The sequence below is a fragment of the Lissotriton vulgaris genome, chromosome 7 (genome assembly GCF_964263255.1).
Source record: "Lissotriton vulgaris chromosome 7, aLisVul1.2, whole genome shotgun sequence".
Classification (NCBI taxonomy): Eukaryota; Metazoa; Chordata; class Amphibia; order Caudata; family Salamandridae; genus Lissotriton; species Lissotriton vulgaris.
Window position 1 is genome coordinate 1,297,802,189 of NC_141695.1, and position 25,321 is coordinate 1,297,827,509.

The 25,321-nt window shown below is 43.4% G+C and overlaps 1 protein-coding gene across 1 annotated transcript in view; it reads left to right on the forward strand.

The window, feature by feature from the left end:
• The window catches only part of LOC147703534 (extracellular calcium-sensing receptor-like), a 401,340-nt gene that overhangs the window by 314,100 nt on the left and 61,919 nt on the right, over positions 1-25,321 (forward strand). Inside the window, exon 4 of the mRNA XM_086929504.1 lies at positions 12,013-12,240. Coding sequence (XP_086785630.1) covers positions 12,013-12,240 — 228 coding nt within the window. The remainder of the gene's footprint in view (positions 1-12,012; positions 12,241-25,321) is intronic.

A 25,321-nucleotide genomic window follows, 5' to 3' on the forward strand; every position in this document is an offset into this window, starting at 1 on the left:
CTCCATCCAGCAGAAAACAAAATATCCTTGAACGTGGATAAACAACTTGAGCAATCTGGGGGCCTGTTCGTGCATAGCAAGACAGAGTCAAGATTTAAGATGAGATGAGGGAATGTCAAAGTCAATAGTTAGAACTGCATAATACTTCCCAATGTACAACAGAATTTACATTTGTGCACCATTGCCTATAGCATCACACATTTATTCTCTCAATGTACAATACAAAGCACATTTGAGCACCACTGCTCATGGTGGTTGGTTGGAGAAGATGGCGCCCGGCTAGAGAGTTCAGTTGTGAGCTCCGCAATATCATGAAAATACACACAAATCGAGCAGGTATACTAGCGCAAAAATATAGATCCTGATATGTGAAGATGATGCGAGCGCTAGGTGATATTCTCTAAAAGGAAAAGAAGCACAATTGAGCAAGAATGATTGAACGATTGAACAGAGCAAATTACTTGAGAAGTCGAGGCTGTAAGCCGGAGGCAAGCTGAGCACAAGGGGCGGAACACAATGTGTCACTTTTTTGCATTACTGGTACTTTGCAAGTGTGAACGCAGCGATGAAGGCCAGCTGCCCATGGCAACCCTCTAGCTCTACCTTTTAAAGTGATCAAAAGGGTTCACAGAAAGATATTTATCTCTTGAATATTAATGTGGCAGGAATTCTGCAAATCTATTTGCTTTGTGTCAGACTGATGTGTCTTTAGTGCTCAAAGAACTAGCAGGTTTCATCACAGATTCTGTGTAAATACAGTATTGTGATTCGACCAGGCCAGTGATACATTCGACCCAATCTCTCATTGGACAGTAACTCATTAGTCCCAGTAAATCACAGTCAATTTAAAAACTGTTTATCATTACATCTATCTATTGGGAATTGGACATTGGGCCCTAATCACAACATTGAGACTTTAGGGGTCATTTGACCTAAAGCCATAACTGAACATCTGCCAAAAAATGATCATCTGCCTCGTATCTTCCACCTGATTTAGCTGTTTGGGAAATATATATTTTTTTTGCTTTGATAAACAGATTTTATTGAATTTTTCACAAGAGGTACAACATGGCACAAAATTATTGTTGTTAAAATTATTACAGCAGCTAACCACAGTACATGCCATAAGAGCAGTAGAATATCGTAAATCAGGGGCAACACGTCTATGCATGTATCAAAAGGCGAGGCCCTAGGCAAACTGTCCCATCCATTTCCCCCATACCTGACCATGCTTCAGGGGGCATCTCTGGACAGGTTGCTCTTGTTGTGCGCATAAGTTCACCCCCACCTCCATTGTGAGAGGGTGGGAGAGGCAGAATTACTCCAGCGAATGACAATATACTGCTTGGCTACCATGAGGGCTTTACCCAGGAATGTTTGATCTGCCCTTGGAGCCTTCCTACACCACTAGCAAGAGCATCAAGGAAGAAAAGTGACCTCCCAACCCAACCCAGAGTCAGAGTGTCCTGGAATGTCGTACAGTACTCTGCGGGGAATCCGTCAGGACTGGGAGTCTTTCCGGAGGCTGTTGCTGAAATAGACACCCCAAAGTCTTCTCCTGTGAAGGGCTCATGAAGCATCCAAGGCTCAGCGTGGGGCAGATGAGGGAGAGGCATGTCATTGAGAAACTGGGAGGCAGAGTCACGGTCCACCGGAGAGAACACAGCATATAGACACTTGTAGTAGTGAGGGAATGAATACGCGATCTTCAGGAGAGAACAGTAAGTATTACCAGAGTCATTAGTGATTTTGGGCACAATCCTATTCGCCTGCAGGCGAGAGGCAAGCCAATATAGCTTTTTTCCGTTTTTGGCCCCATCCATAGACCTTGGCCACTGTTGCATGCTTGAGATGCTTGCCAGCCTATAGAGATTGGAGGCAGATCTCGTCATACAAGAGGCTCAATTGCCGGAAGACTTCGCCATCAGGCTCCGCCACGAGGTGTTCCTCCAACTTAAGAGCATGAGCCACTAGCTGAGTGATATGGAGGAAGCGAGCTCGTTCTTGCTCACGGATTCACGCTTTGGCAATTCCCCAAATGGTCATCTTAATAGCAAACCATAGGGTGTTCACAGAGCCAATGGATACTTCATTGCATTGGAAATAAGCTTGTAGCTTGCCTCCAAGAGCCTGAACATAAGGCTTATCTTGAAGATACCATGCATTTAGGCGCCACATGGGATGTGAAGGAAAAGGGGAGCATGATCTGATATACCACAGGGTGGATCTGAACATGCGATACGGTGCGACAATCGAGGGCCAGCATGAAAACGAAGTCTATGTGGGAATGAGCATAGTGTGCCACAGAGGATTGTGTGAATTGAAGTCTACAGGGGTTCCATATGTTCCAAACAACACAGAGACCAAGAGTGGTTGCCCAGTCTGAAAGATGACAGGCCCGATATGATGGGAAACATTGCATCAATATCCGGGATGGGGACAGTCTCTTTTGTGAGCAAGTGCTGTTTTGCTTTGGCACCAGTGCTTTCAAGGCTGGCTCAGAGAGTCTGGCTTCCCGAAATGAGACCCCATCTGGCCCACGGAGTGGGCACACTTCGATAGCCACGACCAAGCGGACTCAGGAGTGTCAAAGAGGTGGGACTTGTTTGGCTGGGAATAGAACGTGATACTCAATTCCATGTGCCAGAAGCTTCTTTTTGACCGCCAAGTAGGAACAGCTTTGCTGCTGAACCTCCTTAGGGGAATCAGAAAAGAAGAGAACCTTGCCATCACCACAGCGGAGGTCGGAGCAAGAGCGGCCTGTTACTCAAAATGGCATCTCTGTCCCTGAAGTTAAGGATCCATGTGATCATTGGCTGATGAAGCAGAGCAATGGCCACCTATACCTCTCCAATATCGGCCACTACATCTGTCTGAGAGTACTGAATGGCTTCTTGTCAAATGCGCCCACACTCGGTCTGATGGTAAACTGGTCCATGTCGGTCTGTTTTTTTTGCAGGCAGTCTGTTTTGTTCTTGCCAATGGCAGCGGGAGGACGTGACCGTACAATACTCTCCAAATATGGGACTTGGCCCGCTTGCCATGACACTGTGGCAGCACGAGCAGCTTAGCATTAGGGAGCAGTGTACCTCCTCCATTCTGAAGAGATTAGGCAGGTTGGTGTTTCCGGGGTCCAGTAAATTATGCATGATGCCAGGTGGATGAGTCCAGCAGAAATGAGGGAGGACCATGGGTGCAAACACTGTAGGGATGCAGTCCATACAGTAGGGAGCTGGCACATGTGTGCCCTCAAAGGCTCCAACAGGCAGTGGTACCCAAGGATGTGGGAGTAAGCCAGGTCCAGCAAACCAGTGCCACTGGTGTACGGAGAGGCACCAGCCCAGTGCAAAAGAGGAGGCATGCCTCACAGTCCCAGAAGTTGGGAGGACCAGTATGGAAAGCAAGTACGCCCACACCATGCCACAAACAGAGAGGGAGGTATATAGACTTTCCTGGTGTCAGGGCCTGGTTAATGCAGGTGGGCACTACACAAAGGTTACAGGTGTCAGAAGTGTCAGACCGCCACACTAGTGCTCCCAAACAAGGATCAAAGTGATATTGTGGCACCGCTGTCAAAGGGGGAGGGCAGGCCAGCATCCATCCAAGACATCACTTTATGGCAGGTGCCCCTTCTTCTGTTTTTTTTTAAAGCAGAAGCGTCCATGAAAATGGTGGGGCCCAGCACACTACCAAGTAAGTTAGTGTCACAAGGGGGGAGCCTGCCTCGAGCCCCATGCAATGAGGGGGAAGGCAGCACTATGCTTTCCCAGCCACTGGCTAGACAAGGCCAGTGAGAGCAAGATTTGAGGCAAGTGGTGAGGTCCAGACAGGGCCGTACGTGCACTGGGTAGGAGCTGTGCTTGAATCGCAGGGCCCACAGCAATGCTGCGATTGGGATCAGGACTACAAGGGATCCAACTGTGATGTTTTTGGCACCCGGACACCACCAAACAGAGCTCATATAACCTAGCTGCCTAAGGCACCACAGCACCAGACTGGAGCTCCAAGGGTATAAGGAGGCCGTGGCAGGGGGCAGCAGGGGGGAGTTTCAAAGCGCTACAGCTCACCGTTTCAGTTCTGCAGTGCCAGCACATTAAGCATTTTTCAGTCTTGTTACCCCAGGAGGCTCTGCATCCCATAGCCCATCTTGTTGAAAGCCCGGCCATGCGGGCACTGCCATATTGGAAGGAGGGATCACCCTGGTATCCAATCACTGCATTGTTGTTGGAGCCCCAGCCAGACACTGATCCGGTCCTCAAGCTGCAGCGAGTCCGGTGAGGAAGAGCTGAGGTCCATGATACCGTGAGGATTGTGGAGGGATCCGGGGCAGATGCTAGAGGGAATGGGGTCGGTCTAAAGCCTTTGTTGCCAACATCCTCAATGTCCATATTTCATGTCAGCTATCACATCACAGTCTCAGGCAGAAAAAGTCAACAAACATACCCCTGCACTCCAGTTGTGTGTTTTTCCAAACATAAACTGTTGTTTTTAGCTTTGTAGACCTACCTTCACTGTTCTGCCTGAACTCCAAAAAAGTGGCCCTACTATTGAGGGGGGGGGGGGCAACCCTTGATTTGTAAGGCTGATGGCAGTTGGGAAGGTAGAGGCAGTGCCCTCCAAGTCCTAAATACGATTTTTTTTAATGTAAGGGAAGGAGCAATCTTTTTGTCAATGTAACAAAATGGTGGATCTCTTGCCCCCTGATTCACCAATGTGGCAATTACTTCATCAGCAATTTTAGGTCCCTCATCAACATATTTAGGTTATTTTTCAGTACTAATCCAAAATGCAGAGACTGTGGTTGGGGAGAGAATTCCCGCTGTTACTGTGCAATTAGATACAAGGGCTTACCTAGGGATATGGCACATTGCTAAGTAATATATGAGGAGGAGGTATAATGAACAAACGGATCAGAGGAATTTAATTCTAGATAACAATGGGCTTGATTCACAAACGTTTTTTAGTACTGAAGTAGCACTGTGAAACTTACTGCAACGTGCTCTTCACGAACTGCTCTTTTGTAGTAACATATTTCTGTAGTATTTTACATGTGTTACCTTCTTCTTTGTAGTAACTTTTGTGGTAAGTCCAGGGCTACCTGTGGCCAAACACTGGTACTGCAACATCCGCTCACTGGAAATAATGTAGGGAGAACCCCATAGGAAATAATGTTAAATTAAATTATAATGTTTCAAATATTCATAAATATAAAATAAAGTTAAAAATATACAAAAAAAGTTTCAGATTTATTACTTATTTATAATTTTCTACATTTGTTCTAAATTTAGAGTAAATATTTCAAATTAATTACCATTAATTTTAACATAAAAATAGTTTAACATTTATTTTCGAGCTAAATAAAAAAATGTTATGTTCTCTATACTCAAGCCTGAAGGGGTGTCTGGCTTTGTCAATTTTCTATAGAAGGGTGTTGCATCACCACTGATTGACCAAGTGTAGTGCTGGACTTAGCACAAGATTGTAAGCCACAGAAATGTAAGTTACAACAAAAGGGAAAGTTACTACAAAAGTTTACCAAGTGTAAGGCACTACAAAACTGCAGGTGCATTTTGTGAATACCCCAAAGTAGTAAACTTACTCAAAAGTGTAAACTTACTCAAAAGTGTAAGTTACACTTGTAAGGCCCTACACAATTGTAAGTTACTACATAATTGTAGTAACTGCAAAAGTTTGTGAATACTAAAAAGTAGTAAAGTTACCCAAAAGTGTAAACTTGCTCAAAGTGTACGTTACCTTTGTAGAGGTCCAATGTCTCCACATTAATAAATGTTGTAGTATAGGTTAGAAGTGAAACTGAGAAATTTGTGAAGTCAGGGTAGAAAAATTAAGTCAAAATGCTTTAGAAAAAGAGAGCATCTGTCAATAACTGAACAAACGACGTAGGTCTTTTTTAAAAATTCCTTTGCAAGGTACTCTATTGGAGCTTGAGGTTTCCTGAGAATGACTGATTTATCCACAGTATGTTCTTTCTTGAAACCTTAGTCTCCATATGCAGTAAGTCAATGATATGCTGGAAATAGTGACCCATTAGCTTGCTTTGTCTTCCAACCAGGTACTTTGGAGATTCCATGTGGATTACCTTTTTAGGACTCACAAGTGATTTAAAACAACCATGTCATAGTAGTGGGAAGCCATTGCTGGGAGATGAAAACTGGGGATATTGTGTGAGAGACTCCAAATAAACAAAGAGAAGGGGGGTCCGGAGGAAGTTTAAGAAACCTGCAAGGATTTGTTCCCCAAACATTAATCATACAAATACAAAATAATCCTTTGGTCTAGAAAAAGACATACTAAGCATAGACACAAGAGATTATATCTCAGAGCCTATGGGGGGATCCTGCCTTTTGGACAAAATCCCATCACCCACCAACGGTGGCATGCTTCATCATCTGGGATTCTCCTCTTGGTGGGAAAACCTAGCCCTGCCAAGGGCTATAACCCCCTCTCTGAGAGGGAAGAGCTCAGGGATGTTTTGTTCTTACTCTATCTAGGATATACTAAATCCAGCAGATAAGAGGAAAAGGACTGGTTGGGTGACAAGCGCGGTGCAACAAAATTACCAAAAAGCGGGGATAGCGATATTAAAACTAGCTACCAAGAGCGAAGGGGAAACCTTTATTAATTCATTCCCGATGCCAGGGTTAAAAACAGAAAAACCACAGAAATGTGCCTACACCACCCTTACTTTTATACAATTCAACTTGTAGAGGCCAAACACTCACTTATATAGTTTTACCAGGTATTTTTTATGTTATACCATTCATTTCTTTCTTTTCCTTTCAAAAACTTTTTTCTTTTTTAAATGGCAAAAAAGGAATGACTGTACATTTATATATTTACACTACTGTACATTACAACTTATAGACATTCATAGAACAATACATATATACATTAAAGTTGATTTCCAACATCATACATCCCAAAGAAAATTCTCAAAAAAAGATAACACATCATAAGTTCATATACAATTGGTTTCAATAAATGAAAGACAAAATAACAAGGACGAGGAGTATAACCAATAAATGCAGCTTAATCGCTATTTTTTATATACAAACTGATGTTAATTTAAGCTATATGGCCATTAACTCCTCTGGTCTGCCGACGCGTTTCGAAGCCAGGAAACCAGTTCCTGGATTCTCATCAGGGCTTTTTTCTTTTGTCAAGTTTTTATGAGGCAAGAAGCTTTGTTCAGTGCTTTCCGTAATCTCAAAGACTTCTTTTATTAGGTTCCACTCAGCGTGCAAATGGCTCTTTACTGTGCGTTTCACACAACACTCTTTCGTGTGGTCTTTATCTCCTCCTGTTGTAGGAGTCTTATTTCTTGTTTACACGGTATTAAAATTCATTACGCCAGACATGTTGTTGAAAGCAGCCTCCTTCGTTTATAATTAACTTACAAACGAGTGTTCTCACAAGTAGGTGTTCTCACAAACACCAGCATGGGCGTGCCACTGATTCCGTGCGTTACCGCGTATGTTCCAAGACGAGCGCAAGCCCTGTTGCTACAGTGTATCCGCCGAAGCTATCTCGAACAAAAACAAGATCAAGGGTTAAAAACAGTGCACATGCAGCTTAACTATATTACTGCATGTGTGAGATAAAGACAGGTCTACATGTTTCAGCCATAAAGACTGCGAGGTGTCACAGCTTTCATCAGGGCCGTAGGTAGTGCTACTACGAACAACAAAGTGCAGAGTATTAGGAAAAAGTGAAAAATGCAAAACCAGTAATCCTGCTTGGGTATTTTTTTATTTTTTTATTTTTATAATGGTCCTACCCGTGTCGTACGGATAAGAAGCCTCACCTCAATCTGGCAACTGCTCAGCGAAGGGTCACCGCTCTCTCCGTCTGAACCCCATGCAGTTTCAAAGCTGCAACCGGAGAGCCTCAGTACACCAGAAATCGAGGGGGTGATTTAGAGTTTACCATACAGCAGAGTTCTTCAATCTGAGGGGTGCACCCCCCTGGGGGGGCGCAACACCATCCCAGGGGGGCGCGCACTCCACTCCAATCTTTCCTTTGTTGGGAGAACTCTGGTATGGCTGGAGGGGGTGCGAGGGGAAATCGATGGGGCACTACGTGCCCGTCCTTTTGTCTTGGTAATTGTCCCAGAAGGGGGCTAATTCACGGAGTTAACAGCTTCAGCAGCAGTGTGAGGCAAGGAGTATCCTCTGCTAAAAACGAAAGCAAACAAACAGACACGCTTTCAGTTTTAGCAGAGGAGACCCCTTGCCTCCCATTGCAGCTGAAGCTGTCAACTACGTGAACTAACCCCCTCCTGGGAGAGTTAGCTCTTCCCAGAAAGGACTAACGTTTCCAGAGAAGTTTTAAGGCATGGGCAAAGTGGGCTCTGGCCCAGGACCCCAGCCTTTCAAAGGGGGTGGGAGTGAAGGGGGGCGGGGGGAGGGGGTGAAAGAGCCAGCTCTGTTCTAAAGAGTCTTGCCCTCATGACCTTGAGTAATTTTTAAACACAATGTTGTAAATAGTGTTTTTTTATCATTCATATTTAATGTGTATTACAGACATTTTGCAGACAAAATGTGTTATACAAGGAATCCATAGCTGGATGGATTAGTGAAAGTATGAATGGATGAGTGAAGGGGTGAATGGAATGATGAGGGAAACAATGGATAGATGAGTGAATGAGTGGAAGGATGGATGAGAGAAAGGGTAAATAAATAGATGTCTGGGTGGAATGGTAGATGTATGGGTGGAATGGTGGATGTATGGGTGAAATTGTGGATGTATGGGTAAAAGGGTGGATGGATGAGTGAAAGGATGGATAGATGAGTGAAAGGGTGGATGGATAATGAGAGAAAGGGTGAATGGATAATGAAGGAAAGGATGGATGGATGCATGAGTGGAAGGATGGATGAGAGTAAATAGATGTATGTATGGGTGGAAGGGTAGATGGATGGGTAAACGGGTGGATGGATCAGTGAAATGGTGGATGGATCAATGAAAGGGTGGATGATGGACGAGTCAATGGGTGGATGGATGAGAGAAATGAAGGATGGATTGATGTATTGATAAGTGAAAGGGTGAATGAATGAATAGATGGATGGATGAGTGAAAGGGTGGATGTAAGGATGGATGAGTGAGTGAGGAGGGTAGATGGGCAAAAGGATGGATAGAAGAGTATAAGGGTGGATGAGTGGTCAATGGATGGATTCATGAGTGGATGAGTAAATAGATGAGTGGGTGGATGGGTGAAGGGTGGATAGAAGGATGGGTGGTTAGTGAAAGGGGAATGGAGAGGGAAAGGGAGGATGGATAGATGGATGAGTGAAAACATGGATGAATGATTGGCACTATGGATGGGCAAATGTGTGCATGGATGAGTGAAAAGAAGAACATAAAGATGGATGAGTCAAAGAATGCATACATGAGTGAAAGGAAGGGTGGAGAACAGGAAGAAAGGATGGATGGATGGATGAGTGAAAGGTTGAATGGGTGGACGAATGAGTGACTGGGTGGATGGATGAGTAATTGAAAGGATGGCTTGATGGGTGATAGGGTAAATGGTTGGATGGATGAGTGAATGGGTGGAAGAGTGGGTGGATGAGTGAAAGGATAGCTTGAGTGAAAGGATAGATGGATGATGGATGGATGAGTGAAAGGGTGGATGGAGAGATGGATGAGTGAAATGATGCATGGGAGGATAGATGATGGATAGGTTTGCAAATGTTTGAAAAGGTTTGGATATGGATGGGACACAGATGGAAGGGCAGAATGAATGGTGAAAGAATTAATAAAGGAAAAATGTACATGATAAATGGGGAGGGTTGTGATGACTTACTTTGCTTTCTTGGTGCCATAGGAGCTGTAGTTCAGAGTGGGGGGTATTTAAATTATCTGGCTACTCCCTTGCCTATGTGTTACTATTCTGTATTCTATGTGTGCTCATATGTGGGATCTATACATCATGCAAATGACATTTTGCGTGACATCCAACTGCTACTTGAATGCAAAGCCCCCATAAGCAATGTCAAGTTCCATATTTTAAGTTCCACTTAATGAAACACCCATAATGTATTCCCTATAGTGGGTTCATCACAGCAATCCTCCCTGTAGTTCACTTATGCATGGTGCTTTACATCTTACAATGTATTTATTTATTTATTAAGGAGTTTGTGAGATTGGGTTCTCAGCACTTGCGGTATTAAAGACTTACCGTTCAAGACTGGATGTGGAGCACAACCTGAGGATGGCAGAAGTAAAAATCCACCCACAGATTGATAGTCTAAATGTGGCTAAACACCGGCACACCCATCACATTCATGTTGGTGGTGTTATATTAATCTGTGTAAAACAAAGCATCCTAGTAAAAAAAAATTGTGCACATTTTATCTTGGAAAATTATGTTATGGGCTGTGTAATACGCCTCTGTCATTTCACCACACCCACTCACAAACCTGCTGTTTAGTAAACACTCTTATTGTGTTTAACATTATTTGCCGGATATGGCCCGTAATATGCACGTGGCAGTCGATCATGTAGTGTATCAGATTCCAGAAATTTCTGCCAGGTGGTGGAGGACCCAACATCTGAAAAAATTCAGCTGGGGGGCTCAACCTAAAAAAGTTTTAAGACCTTTTCCATACAGGGTACTCCACACCAAATATAATGGAGTACCCTGTATGCCAAATTGATTGTCTGCCCATTTTATTTAGGGTCAGCGTTCTGTTGGTGACACTCCAGTTGGTTCTGTTGACAGAAAGCTACCTCCAACGGACCAACGGAGTAGTGGCCATAATAGTAAAACCACCACCCTGCCCACTCTATTTAGAGTGGATGGTCTGACTTTTTCTGTCCATCATCGCCATGGAAAAAATTACCCCTCCCCCCCACAGGCTTTGACAAAACTCAAAGGGTATGTGGGTCATAGTGCGCTATAATATTTTAGTGACTGACTTACTCTCTTACGTGTCAAGATCAAGACTACAATACTTCTATTTGCTTTATTTCTCTAATTTAATTTCTTTGGTATTCGATTATTTGTGATGTTGTTTTCTACCACTCTCTGGAAAATGGACAATGTATTTATTATCTTGATTGCACTATACAACCCCACTGTTGAAGTGATGTTTGTCTCCTCCAGTTTGTTAGGAACAATTAAAGTTTTGTTATTCTTTTCAGCTCTTGCATTATCTAAAAAGGTCTGGATAAAGACACCAGCTTTCATCAGGGCCGTAGTTAGTGCTACTGCGAACAACAAAGTGGAAAGTATTAGGAAAAAGTGAAAAATAAAAAACCAGTAATCCTGCTTGGGTATTTTTTTTATTTTTTATAATTGTCCTACCCGTGTCGTCCGGATAGGAAACCTCACCTCAATCTGGCAACTGCTCAGGGAAGGGGCACCGCTCTCTCCGTCTGAACCCCATGCAGGGTCAAAGCTGCAACCGGAGAGCCTCAGTACACCAGAAATCGAGGGGGTGATTTAGAGTTTACCATACAGGGTACTCCACACCAAACATAATGGAGTACCCTGTATGCCAAATTGATTGTCTGCCCATTTTATTTAGGGTCAGCGTTCTGTTGGTGACACTCCAGTTGGCTCTGTTGACAGAAAGCTGCCTCCAACGGACCAACGGAGTAGTGGCCATTATAGTAAAACCACCACCCTGCCCACTCTATGTAGAGTGGATGGTCTGATTTTTATTGTCCATCATCGCCATGGAAAAAATTACCCTCCCCCCCCACAGGCTTTGACAAAACTCAAAGGGTATGTGGGTCATAGTGCGCTATATTATTTTAGTGACTGACTTACTCTCTTATGTGTCAAGATCAAGACTGCAATACTTCTGTTTGCTTTATTTCCCTAATTTAATTTCTTTAGTATTCGATTATTTGTGATGTTGTTTTCTACCACCCTCTGGAAAATGGACAATTTATTTATTTTCTTGATTGCACTATAGAACCCCACTGTTGAAGTGATGTTTGTCTCCTCCAGTTTGTTAAGAACAATTAAAGTTTTGTTATTCTTTTCAGCTCTTGCATTATCTAAAAAAGGTCCGGATAAAGACACCAGCTGGCAATGAGGTGTTTTTTGACAGCAATGGAGATGCTCCACCACTGCATGATTTCTTTCAATGGCAGATGACAACAGAGGACACTAGTAGGTTTCTGAAACTGGGAACGTTTGATGCCAATGCTTCGAAAGGCCAGAGGTTTACCTTCAACAGCAGTGCCATCAAATGGGGTGGTAAACTGCACATGGTAAGAAAGGAGGCTCTATAAAGCACAATTTTATTCTGCAGCACCTTTTATTTACAGCTATTATCAACAGATGCTTCCTGACAGAGCATATTACAGGTGACCTAGTCACCTTGCCTTGAAGAAGCTCAACTGAAACCCTGGAAAACCCTTACACCTGATCCTGTCTTTAGTTTTTTTCTGGTGACACAGTATCATAAAGGGGTCACTAAGTCCAGTTTCAAGTACTTCCATAGGCTAGGCAGCTTTATCTATCTCTACAAATTAATCTATTATAGTTTTAAAGACTGACTGTGGTGCCAAGGTTTATATCTGAAGGGATTCTGCTACATGCTGTAAACATTCTCACTACTGAAAAATTATATGTAAACATGAAGATGTCTTAATACCCTGATATAACCAACTTCTACTTGTAAATAGTGTAATCTCATACCTTCTCAGTATTGTGTTCTATAACGATATGGGGCTTTCAACTCTACCATGTATATCAAATGAGAATTCCGATTGCACAAAAAGACCTAGTCCACTGTTTGCAGATCTCTGCATGAGACACAGTTGGGAGACTAGGAAGGTAGCACAACAAAGCATCTCTGGTTCGGAAGGAACTTTGAGTTAATCAGTTATGCCCGAAAGACATTCCAGTATAATTGAAAATAGATGCATTTATCATAATGATGTGTTTCTGCCAGAGAGTGGATGATCAGTAAAAGAGCGTAAGATATGTAAGTTTTCACAAAATAATGTTATTTCTGCAACTAGAGATCAGAGAGAATGAGTTTGCAGGTGCGCTATGGTGTGGCATTGGCCAGTCAAACCTAGCATAAGGACCACAGTACATTTCAAATTCAGAGGACCTGTCTGTAGTGTGGGCCCCTCCCTGAGTATGGACTGGACCCTATAGAACCCAAAGGCTGAAAAGTGTGGCAGTGGCATAGCCAATGAGTCATGGGCATTAGTGCAAAGAAGTAAATTGGTTCTGTGGCCACTGTTTAAGCAGTAAAATACTGCAGAGTCTCAGGGTTTAGTGGGCCTCTCATTTCTCTTAGCCTTGGTGTCTCAACACCTGCGGTACCAATGTAAGCTACACCCCTGGAGTGTGGCACAAACTCACTAAATCACCAGGGCCAGAGCACATGCTGAAGAAAAGTGAGGTGCTGGGAAAGGAGAGAAGAAATTTGATTGCATACTTACTGGTTCCCCTTTAGGCAATTTGCTGACATTTCACCGCAGGGCAAACACCGACACCATCAGGATGTCAGTGTTTTCCCATTGTGATTGGAGTTTTTGGGAGGTTGGTTTTGGCATGCCTTTTATGAGCCCCCTGTCTCCTACTCACCCAATCCATTGGTATGTTGTCACCTCCAGTTGCAGAGCTGTTTAATTAGGGGTTGCAGTGTAGAAAATGCAGCACAGAGTCTGCAAACCGCTATGGTCATTAAGTGGGTGACATAATATGAATCATTACTTCTAGAGTACAAACCAGATGGGTAAATAAGGGCCATCAAGTGTGGCAGTCGCAACTTCCCATAGATTAGGACCAAGGTGCAATACTAATCTACAGTCATTGACAGATGCCTATTGCATTGTGGAAGAGGTTTCTAGGCCTAGCCCATGATCTAGGAGGACCATTGAGGGCCTTGGGAGAACCTGACCAATACCTGCTTGCATGTACTTGTTTTGGAAACAGCATTTACAACACTGCTCATACCACTCTGTGCCTTTATAACACAACCTGAAATACGAACACTTCTTTGCAGTGCATTCCTTTATTATGCAAGTTGTTACAGTGACTTGCCTTAGGGAAAGTGTTCTTAGATTCATGTTGGATTTTAAGTCCAACACTTTCTCTACTGATGCGTAGACTGGAGTTGGAATAGTAAATTATACTTTTTCAAAGTCCTGTGCTTTCCATTTGCAGTGGCATAACTTAAACGTGAGAGGGCTCCCTTGAAAAGTACATGGAGGAGGTCCCCCCTCTCTGGCACACCACCTATCACATTTGCTGAGGGAGGATTCCTGAAGGTCAGGGTCCCGCACACTGTAGGGGATGTGGGGGTTTTGTTACACCATTGTCCCTAAGGTAAGTCATTGTAACAACTTGCGTGATAAAGAAATGCATGGAAAAACAAACTCATTGTTGGGACCACGTTGGAAAGGCTTGCGTGGTAAATGCATGCGTGACATGCAACCACTTGTTTAGCTATTGCCACTTATTGTACTACTGCCAAGGAAGTGTTCCACGTGGGTTGATGAGCAAGGTTAGGAATGTGACCTTACTTGTGTGATTGTGAGCAGTAATAAACAGTGTGTGAGGTGCTAAGTGGGTGTTTGCGGCCCCCACATTAGTGCCTTTATGTTTACTCTCCATTCCAGGGAACCGTGGCTCTCAGATAAATTACGCTGCCTATTTCCTGCTTCACCAGAATAACTTCCAGATTAATGCATGCAGTCTTCTGAGCAACTGCAATTGCACCAAGTTAAGGTTTCTGGAACCCTCATAACCAAGATGTAAGAATATAACCCTTTGACAATGGATTATATCACTAAAATACTTGTATCACACCATATCACATGCATGGGCACACTCCTGTTCACCTTAACAGCAAAGCGTTGATATGCTGCCCATGGAGGAATAGGTATTGCAAGTGTACAGAAACCCAGCCCACAATAGCAACCCCACCCACGTCAAGTAACCTTCTTTTCCTAATGAAGATTTTCTTTTTCATTTATTTGGAGGCTTATTCCATTTTATGAATTGTATTCATAATTGACTTAACACATTTTAAAATGTGTTATGCTGAGCTTGTATCAGTATTAGCATATATTGGCTATACTTGCCGCTGTAAACGCCCCTCTCGCCTATAAAGAAATACACTTATTTCCTTAGGTCAAGTTCTTAGTGGCTGCCTTCTTACCCTTTTCATTAAAAGCAGTTGAAGTGGCACTTGTTTTCCTACTGGCAAGCAGTTACACCTTTGTTGCCGCTTTGGTAAGTACAGCTACATGTTGTCATAAACACGCTCATTAATTCATATGTAGTTTCTGCAGGTTTATTGGTGAACAGGCTTTAGACGTGCTTCCTCGAGGCCAGCTGGATTTCAACAGACTCCAGGAACTGCTGAGGTAATAACACAACATTGTTTTAGCTGATATCCTAACGTAACCAACCACAGCATATTGATGAGCCAGGTTCACCTTGGATAAAAATCTGCTTGGATTTCATTAGTCCTTTACCACTCTTCCTCCTCAAGGAGAGTTGTCTGAGTGGTTGAGCATCTCCTGAAACCGAACCTTGAATTTCACCCTCTTGTCTGTACAAACCCTACATTTCCTCATAAGTCATCAACATATAATGAAAAAAGTAACACAAACAAGACACAACGATTTTGTCAATCTGGTCCAATGTGGAAAGTACACAAAGGTGGTACCTATAATAAGCAGTGGTACTTATGTGATGTGCAGTGAGGTACATGGAAATGACAATGAATGCAACATCGCCTGTCCTGACATGTAATGAGAGAACCAGTCTCCAGGACGGAGGATCAGTGAAGCGGTGACTGGAATTGACTGAGGGAGGCAACAGCCAAATGGAAGACCTTACGGACAAGCGAAGTCAGAGTCCCTAGGTAAACTGGATCAACTTCTGCGGTTAGTGTTTCTTGTAAAAAGTGGTTATGACACACACATTTGTGACACGTCAACAGTGAGGGAGTTCATGAACTCAGGACAAAAATTGAATAATTGGTGTGAGGAAATTAGATATGTTTAGTGAAAGAAGTGGCAGCCAGTATCTTTGGTGTCACATTGCAAGGTGCGAGAAATGCACTGAGAGATTAAAGCCATAAAATACCTCTTAGCAGTCTAAAATGACTTTTTCAGCAATATGAGAAAGAGATCAGAAAGTGGTGTGAGGCCACTTCTCTTCAAAAATATTTGGATGTGAACCGACTACCCCGAGGGCTTCCACTCTAAACCATTCCATACTATGTAAATCCAGATCCACTCCTTTTGCAGAAATAGGCAAAATTGACCAACGCATCAGAGAAAGGAATGGGTAAAATTCTCATAAAATATGCATGGAGTGAAAGGGCTGAACTGTTGGAAGAAATTAAAAAGATTGAAGAGAAAACAGCAATGGATATAGATGTACAATCCAGTGAAGACTTGGGATAACAAATGAAAAAACGACTAGTGGAGTTTGAGAAGACCATCAAGCAGCAGAAACAGCAAATTCGCAAGAAACGAATCTGGACAGATTTCCACGTTTGCTAAGAAGTTTCATGTCCCGAGAAGGCAGTTAAATCAAGCAATAAATCTAAACATGTCAACTAGTAGGGACTCATCTGAATCTGAATTTGACACTGATTTCTCAGATGGAGGACACACAGGCAGTGCACCGGTTCAAGTAACGGTGCAAATACTACTTTTGTTTGGGAATACCAGTTAATAAGGCAAACTTACCCATCCTCCAGATCAGTTAGGAGGAAAATCAGATGGGGGAAGAAAGGATATAGCATATTCCACGCCTCAACAGAAAACGAGAAGCAGGCGTGGAGGCAAATTGAAGTAAGGCAGATAGAACTTAAAAAGGTGAACTTAACTAATAGAATTGTAACAAAGGAAGAAATGGAAGTTCTATGTTTAGGCCTCACCTTCTGCCCGAGTTCCCGTTTTGAGTACATACAGACACCCATAGACTTGTACAAGTGTATTAGAAATTGAAACTCATGAAAATTCACATTCTCAACCTCAAGTAAATGAGATCCACTAACATTGATGTTTCCAGACCTATGGATATTGTAACAGGAGATGATCTCCAAGCACTCCTAGCTCTCCAGGAACTTTAGAATTTAGTGCCCAGTTCAAACAACAGTCAAACTGACAAAATAACAAATATGTTAGAGCTGCCTGGAATAACGCAACAAAGTGGTAGAAGTAATGTAAAGATCATTTCATGATTTAGTCTGCAGAATCCACACAACAACATTGATTTTTTTCAGGAGGCATTAAATGGAGATTTCGATATGTCAATATGATCATTATTTGAGTGATCATAATATCACACTAAATCAATGGAAGGCAATTTAGAGTTTAAAAAATGATAAAATGATAATCAGAAAGCCATCAGACAAAGGAGGCAATGTGGTGCTGCAGAGTAAAGAGCAGTACCACAGGAAGCCCTGAGACAACTTTCAGTGACAAAATGCTACCAACCTGTCCCTAGGGAAGAATACTCGTGAAGTATTCAAGCTTTTTATACATTTTTGGAACTATGGCGAAATAAATATGTCTTGGAATTTGATGAATATCAGTTCCTCCACTGTGAACATCCAGAAATTCCAACATTTTAACACTTTCTGAAGATTCACATGTATGCTGTTTTACCACCACAAGGCCCCATAGTGTCTTGCTAGGGCAGTCTCCTTCAGAACGCCTCCAAATGTGTGGACTATTCCCTATTCCCATTTGTGAGGGATCTGAGTTTGTATATAAAAGATACAAAAGAATCTTTAAGAGTGATCAAATGAATTGCATGGAAAAATAATTTTCCACTGATAACATTGGACAAACCAAACCTATACTTGTGCGTTGTGCATGAAGCAGGCCTGCATGCACTGGAATCTTTTGTGGAGCAGAGCTTTAACATTTCAAGAACATAACAACATGATTTTTTAGCTCATATTGTTCCGTCTGAATAACAACATTTTTTTTGTTTGCAGGCCAGTTATATCAACAGATGCAGGGGACTGCCATGGGCACATGCTTTGCCCTGAGTAATGCAAATGTTTTTGTAGGGTGATGGGAGAAGCACATAGCCTGGGTAGAAGAGAATGTGCACTGGGTGGATAGCATGGCATTGTGGGCGCACTATATTAATGTTCTTTTTATTGTTTGGAGAGGTCCACAAGAGTCTGCCAAGAGATATATTGAAGTGTTTAACTATGTCTTAATCTCCATTTTACCAGTTGTATGAGTAAGGCTAATGTACTTTTCTTCGATTTGATGGTATAGATCAAAGAGAACAAGCTACATAGAACATTGTCCCACAAGCCTACTGCGAGTAATTCCCTAATACATGCACGTGGCCATCACCCACGTAGTCGCATTAAGGTCATGCCATATGGAACTGTTGCATGTGAAGCATAATTGTACACAAAAAGTGATTACATTGAAGCAGAGATGGAAACTGTGGCCATGTTTTAAGCACAAGGGTATTTGATTGGAGTTTTAAGGAAGGCATCAACCAAGGGACAACACACACAGAGGCAACAACTGCTGGTTGATACTAAGAATAGAAGAAAGGAGAGACAGAAGAGAATGTTGTTAGGATTATATCAAATTTTTCCTCCAACTCATCGAAGGTTTATTACATATTGAAACAAAATTGGAAAATACTGCAAACTGATCATGTGATTGGTTATCGATAGGCATCTGCACCATCAGTCACATACAGATCAAAGGATATTCTAGCACATAGACATTATAGAAGTACCTCGATGAAGTAAAGTGTTGTCACTTGTTTTTTTCCTTCCATGCGTTGCAAGTCATGTAAACAAAGTTGAAAAGTGAAGGACTATGAAATTCCAGGAATGAAGAAAAATAAATTGATTACCTAATTGTTTAATTGCAATTCGGAATTCATAGTGTACTATCTGAACTGTTCCTGTGATAAGAAATACATGGAAAGTACCAGACATCCAGCAAAGAAGTGAGTGCTAGAGCATATGCCAGCAATTGCGAGCGAAGACCCCTATTACCCCACTTTGAGATTGAACATGAAAGCAATTGGAAACTATTTAGGTTCTTTTGCTTAGATCAAGTTGGCAAAGATGAGAGAGGGGGAACAGAATCCGTACGTTATGGGCCCTGGAATCGAGGTATATTATAGAGTTACGTTCCAAAACTCCAAGGGGGTTGAATAGTGATAAATAGTGATAAAGAGCTACGGACACCCATAGGATGAGGTGCATAGGACATTTGGCTGAGACAGGCAGTGTTCGTCTTCTGGTGGACAGCAACAGATATTAGGTACCATGATTCGGGGATTAGATATGATAAATGTAAATAGCAGTCAGATGGGACATTGGTGATACGTAGTATGAAGCTGGATAAGGTACAAATGACTGGACTCTGAAATTCAATAATTACTCTAATACCCATTCATACCATGAAATATTATATTGATTACTATAAATGAGACTTAGAATATTGACCAAGATGGTTCAGGATATTGCCTGGGATGGGGAAAATTAAAATACGATTCAAATGTGATATGTCTGCACATATTAGGTCCTGCTGAAAAGAATACACAATGACTACATATGACTTTTGTAGAGAATTCGCTAATGTGTTAATGAATTGTTGTTTTGGGAATAACATCACATAATCATGTTTTGTTTGGGGTACAGTTTAATCATCTTTTCAGGTGGAAATGGGTGGAGGGATCAGGCATTCACTCCACCACATGCGGCCTTGAGTTTAGAGCCTATGCAGGGCACAGTTGTGGAGATGGTAACCCTTAGGTAATAACAGTCACCAGGAAAGGGACCTTGGCAAGCCCGTACTGGGATCAATTGAATGCCATCAAGGGCACAAAACCGGGTTGGAAACAATGAAATGCATTGTGCAGTGTTCAGTCTATAAACAACACTGATTTAATTGTGCTAAATTAATTGACATCATATAAATTATGGTAGCAATTCAAAGTGCAAGGAGCTATGCATCAGTGCTGAATTTTGTTAAAATGTGAACAATGTTCACATCCAAAAACCCATACTCACCCTAAACCCTAAAAATACCTTTCCCACCCAAAATTCCATACCCAACCTAAACCCTAAAAATACCCTTGCCACCCAAAAACCCATTCCCACCTTAAACCCGAAAAATACCCCTGCCACCCTAAAACATACGCATACCCTAAACCCTAATATAACCTTGGCACTTAAAAACTCACACCCACCATAAACCCTAACAACATCCTTACCCTAGCATACATATGTATACCTAAAATACACTTTCCTGCAAAATACATTTTCGTGGTAAAGGCATGTGTGATAAAGGCATGTGTGGTAAAGACGCATGGGTTGCAAAACCTGCATTGTATTGCCATGTGTGGTCCAACAGCGCTGTAAATGCTGTTTACCTGGTCCTTCACACAATCACATTAATCTTTTTTTAGCCTCTTCCTGCTTCTATTTATCTTTGTCTTTACTCAGTGCCTTAAACTAGATATACAAAGGGGTTCTGCCCCTTTAGCAACACAGCACAGAAACTTTGGTTGCTGTGCTGAGTTTAGTGAAAACATAATTAATCTGCCCCTTTATCTCGTCTGTCTTTTTTTATGGGTACATGATATTAGGTTTTTATTCTTCTTACATACTTTTTCTATACATATCTGTTCCTGTGGTACTATCTATATGTGCATTAATTTTGATTTTTTTCTCCACCCTACCTTGATCAATTTCGAATTTCCACAATAGCATTATTCTTTACACTGATTCTTTCTGTTACTCTCTACTTTTCATTAACTATCTCTCCCAATTTTTTCATTTTCTGTCTGTGTGTGAGTCTGGAATCTATGAGTAAACAAGTGTGCATCTACTTGGCTTCCTCTGTGTGTGTTTGCGTCTGGATCCTTGAGCACTTTAGTCGGTGGTGTGCAGATTTATATTGCTTTGTCCGCATCTGTGCGCGTAGCAGAATGTGGAGAAGAGTTGGCCTAATGGATAGGGCGGTTGACCTCGAATCTGGGGAACTGGGTTCCTGTCTCGGCAATGACCCTGAACATCCTGTGATTCTGGGCAAATCACTTAATCTCCCCATGCCTAACAAAAGTAAATGTGTCCTCATGTAACGCAACTGTTGCTATGTAAAGCCCTCTGAAACCTTTGGGTCAAGTTCACGCTATATAAAACTCTGTAAAAATGAATAAAATATGTGTCAGTATCTGAGTGAGTGGCAGTATGTGAATACATGTCCCGATGTCCACTGCTTTTTGTGAGTCTGTGTCTATGAGTTCTGAAGTGTATATCTGAAACAGTAGTGTGAGTGAATCTGTGCTCCTGTTTGGGCCTATGCCTCTGAGGTCTGCATCTGTGCATGTGTGCATTTGTGAGTATGTATCTGAGGCAGTGGCGCTGTCTACAAGTAATTGAGTATTTACAGAATCACTAGTGTTTTGTGAATACATGCACCAGTACATGAATGTGTCTCTGAGTTAGTAGTAGTGTCTATGAGTATGCGATTGTGTGTCTGAGTCAGTGGTAGGATGAAAATGTGTGTCCCTCTATGAGCCTCTGTCTGTAAGCCTGTATCTAAGAGTTTGTGAGTAGGAGTCTGGTTCAATGGCAGTGAACGAGCATGTACCTCTGTGCCTATGAGTTTCTGAGTGTGTATCTGAGTCGGTGACAGTGCACAAATACATGTCTATGTGAGTCTGTGACTAGGAGTATGTTAGGGCGCAGCTGAGACCGTCGTGGTGTGTGAGTGTTCTTCCCCATGTGAGACTCTGTGTGTAAGCCTGCATCCATCAGCATGTGAGTGTTTCTTACCCTCCTTCCCTTTCTGACCATTTCTCCCTCTTCCTCCCTCTCCATCCCTTTTTCCCCTCTCCTTATCCCATCCCCCTTTTTCCCCTTCTCTCGCTTTCTTTCCCTTCCTTTATCCCGCTCACTACCTACCTCTATTTCTCTTTCTTTCTCCCTCTTACAACACCCCTCTTTTCTCTTTCCTTTCTTTGTCTTATTTCTCCCTCTCACCCACTAATCCTCCTGGTTTTCCTTTTTCTCTACCCCTTTCTCTCCCACCCCTTTCACTCCCTCTCTCCCTCCTTTTATCTCCCTCAATTTCTCATCCTAACACTCTCCCTCACTGCTAAATTTCTCTCCTTGGCTTACCCTCACTTGCTCTCAATCTCCCACTTTGCCTCCCTCCCCTTTTCTCTCTCACCTTCACTATCTCTTCTACTGTCTCCTTATCCTTACCTCTTCCATTCGTTTGCTCCATTTCTCACCTTCTCCATCTCCCTTCCTCTTCAGGAAATTAATCCGTATTCATAAAGTGCAGTAAATCACCTGTGAGGGTCTTATGGCGGAGGCTCATTCCCTACCTTTCTCCCCCTCTCTTTTTACCTTTATTTCCCTCGCTTACGCATTCCATCTTGCTTCCCCTCTTCCCCTCTCTCCTTTCCTGTCACTCGCCACCTTTATTTATATTAATGTTCCTTTTACTCTCTCCCTATCGCACTACCCACTGCACCGGAGCTTGAGACGCCACATCTGCATTGCTGGGTTTACCGCCGGCCGGCCGCTGTCCGCCGTCTTTCAGTGACCTTTGGCGGTAACAACCTTTGGCAGAGGATCTTCGGGGAGCGGGGAGAGCGTGTAGCAGGGGAAAAAAAGGAGAGAACAGCTGCCTCGCGGTCGCTGCTCCCGGCTCCCGGCTACTGCCCCCACGCTCCCACGCTTGGTACTTGGCAACTCATCTCATGGCTCCCAACCCTCTGACCTTGCCCCTACCAGGTCTTTGAGGAGAGGAGAGGACCGGACGCGGCGCGGCTCCGAAGTGGTCCCAGAGTGGTGGAGACCTGGAGCAAAAGTGAGGTGGTGGCGGCGAAATCTGAGTCACACCTGACAGCGGCAGCCGTGGATTTCTGTGCCGGAGCCTGCCCGAGCCTGACGTGCTGACGTGCTGGGGTCAAGCTTACGACCTCAGCACCCCGGTGACACTCGGACCCACTGCCCACCGCGCACCCACCGTGCTCTACCACTCCCAGCGTATCTAGAGCGCCCATAGGTGTTTAGAGCTCACAGAAGAAGTGGCAGCGGTGGCAGTGGGAGCCGTACGAGCCGAGGGGACTGAGGTGGAGTTTGTGATCTGCAGCCAGCAGTCGGACAGCCCAGCGAACCCACCTGCTTCCACTTTCCTCTTCCTCCTCCCACCTCTCGGATGGTGCTGAGCTGAGCCAGGCAGCAAGAGGTGAGCGTGAGTGCGCCCCACCAGCACCCCCAAACCTCACAGCCCTCTTGCTGTCAGGCACTGACACTGCGTGCACCTAAGGCGGCAAAGGGAAGGGTAACAAAGGGGGCATCAAAGGGGCAAAGGAAATTCAACCTGAAAACCTCCCCACCTCAAGCTTCCGCCGTATTTCTAGTCCCTCAATCTACCTACCCTCACCCTAACGCTTCAGCATCAGCAAAAATAGAGCCAGAACCAGAGAAGCTAGAGGGGTTTGAGGACCAGAGGTGCAAGAGGCTTAGAGCTCGAGTCATAAGCTGGCCGGAACTTTGTAGAGGAGGCAGCAGCAGCCTGCAAAGAGCCAACAGACTGCAAAGAGGTATAAGAAGACACTAGGAGACACACGGAGACCCCAGGTCAGAAAGGGCAGAAGTGCCCGATAAGGGACACAGGGAAACACCAGAAATACTAGAAATGAGGTCTGGGAAGCACAGGGACAACATGGCAACCACAAACCCCCCAAAAAGGCTAAGGGAAACAAAGAAAAAGCTCAAGAAGGACTTAATTGACAAGAGCGATGAAGGCGATGGAAGTGGAAGGAAAAGAACAAAGTAGAGGAAGGATCCCCCTTGGTCTCCCCCTTGCTCACCAGCCCTGAAGGCTCCAAAGCTTATGAACACCCACGCAGTTCCACCAGCAACAAATATTGTTTTCAACCAAAAATCTACACAAAATTCGCATTCAGCAAAAACCCTAGCACAGCCCTCTATCTAAATAATGCCAACACAATTGACCTACCATCACCACTTAACCCAATCAAAGTACAAGGAATAACCTCAGTAGAGCAGGAGTCAGAATGAGTGGGGATGGAGGAAAGGAACCGAGCTGATTCCCAAAAGAGGGACCTTATCTCTGAGCACAAGGCCCAACCTGCAATCAGCGACAAAGCGAGCATAGGACCCCCGGGGAAGCAATCAGCACTGGTTGATGGACAAAGACAAGAGGGGGCTGACTCAAATACAGGAATAACAGTGAAGGGCATTGCGCAAGATCACTCAAATGAAATAACAACGGCGGACCTAAGGGCGAATCCAACCGCAAACCACGTATCAAAAGCGATTAAGGGGAGGTATCATACAACCCCCACAAGCCCAACAAGACAAAATGAACTATACAATGGCAATGAAGAGGACAGCCATGAATACCGCGCACCCCAGAAGAGAACCCAAGGTCCACCATGAACCACTGAGGCTCACGGCTGGCCAGATATAGTTAAAAAACAGGGGCTCCAGGACCTGCCCCCCCAGGTCGACTCGAGTAAACTTTCTCCGAATATATATCAAACAACCCAAAAGGAAACAACACCCTGCAAACACATAAAGAAAACGACAGTGGTTAGACAAATAACGCTTGCCTCCAGGGACATGAATGAACCTTCCGCTTGGGCGGATCTTGATGAGGCTGGGCAATCAACTAACACAACAAAACAGGAAACAAGGGAACACGGCCAGCGCTCACTTCAAACCAACGACCAAGCACACGAGAAACGTGATAAAACTGGACAAACTGGACAAACTGGTGTAGCAGGGTTTCCGTTCTCCCACAGAACTGTGCATAGAGATCTAGAACCTCAGTGAGTTAGGATGATCCAAAACTCATCTCAGTGTCAGAAATCCCCTTACCTAGCTAGCTACAGTGTCTCATGGGTCATTATGGAATGATCCATGTCTTAGACAAACCAGAACATGAACTTTAGAATACCTCAGGAATCGTGGAACACATGAACACTCTTTCGTTATATAATCATTTCAAACCAAAACTGAGAGTCAAAGAACACAAGTGCAAGTTTGAAATATTTATTATTCAATGAAAAGTTCTCAAACGCAGTATCTTGTATAATACTAAAATGCAGATTATAAAAATCAGTGTTAGCAGCATAGTCACTAATCCATAGTAAGCAAAAGGTGATAGCATGTTACAATGCAAAATCTATAGAAATCTATATCACCTATATTTCGCGCACCCTATTTAGTATATTATTTTATATCTAAGAAGGTCTCATTCGGGCTTTAGCAGGGCGGACCCATACCTCTAAATGTCAGTAGGAGTAGATCACATCAACAGCTAC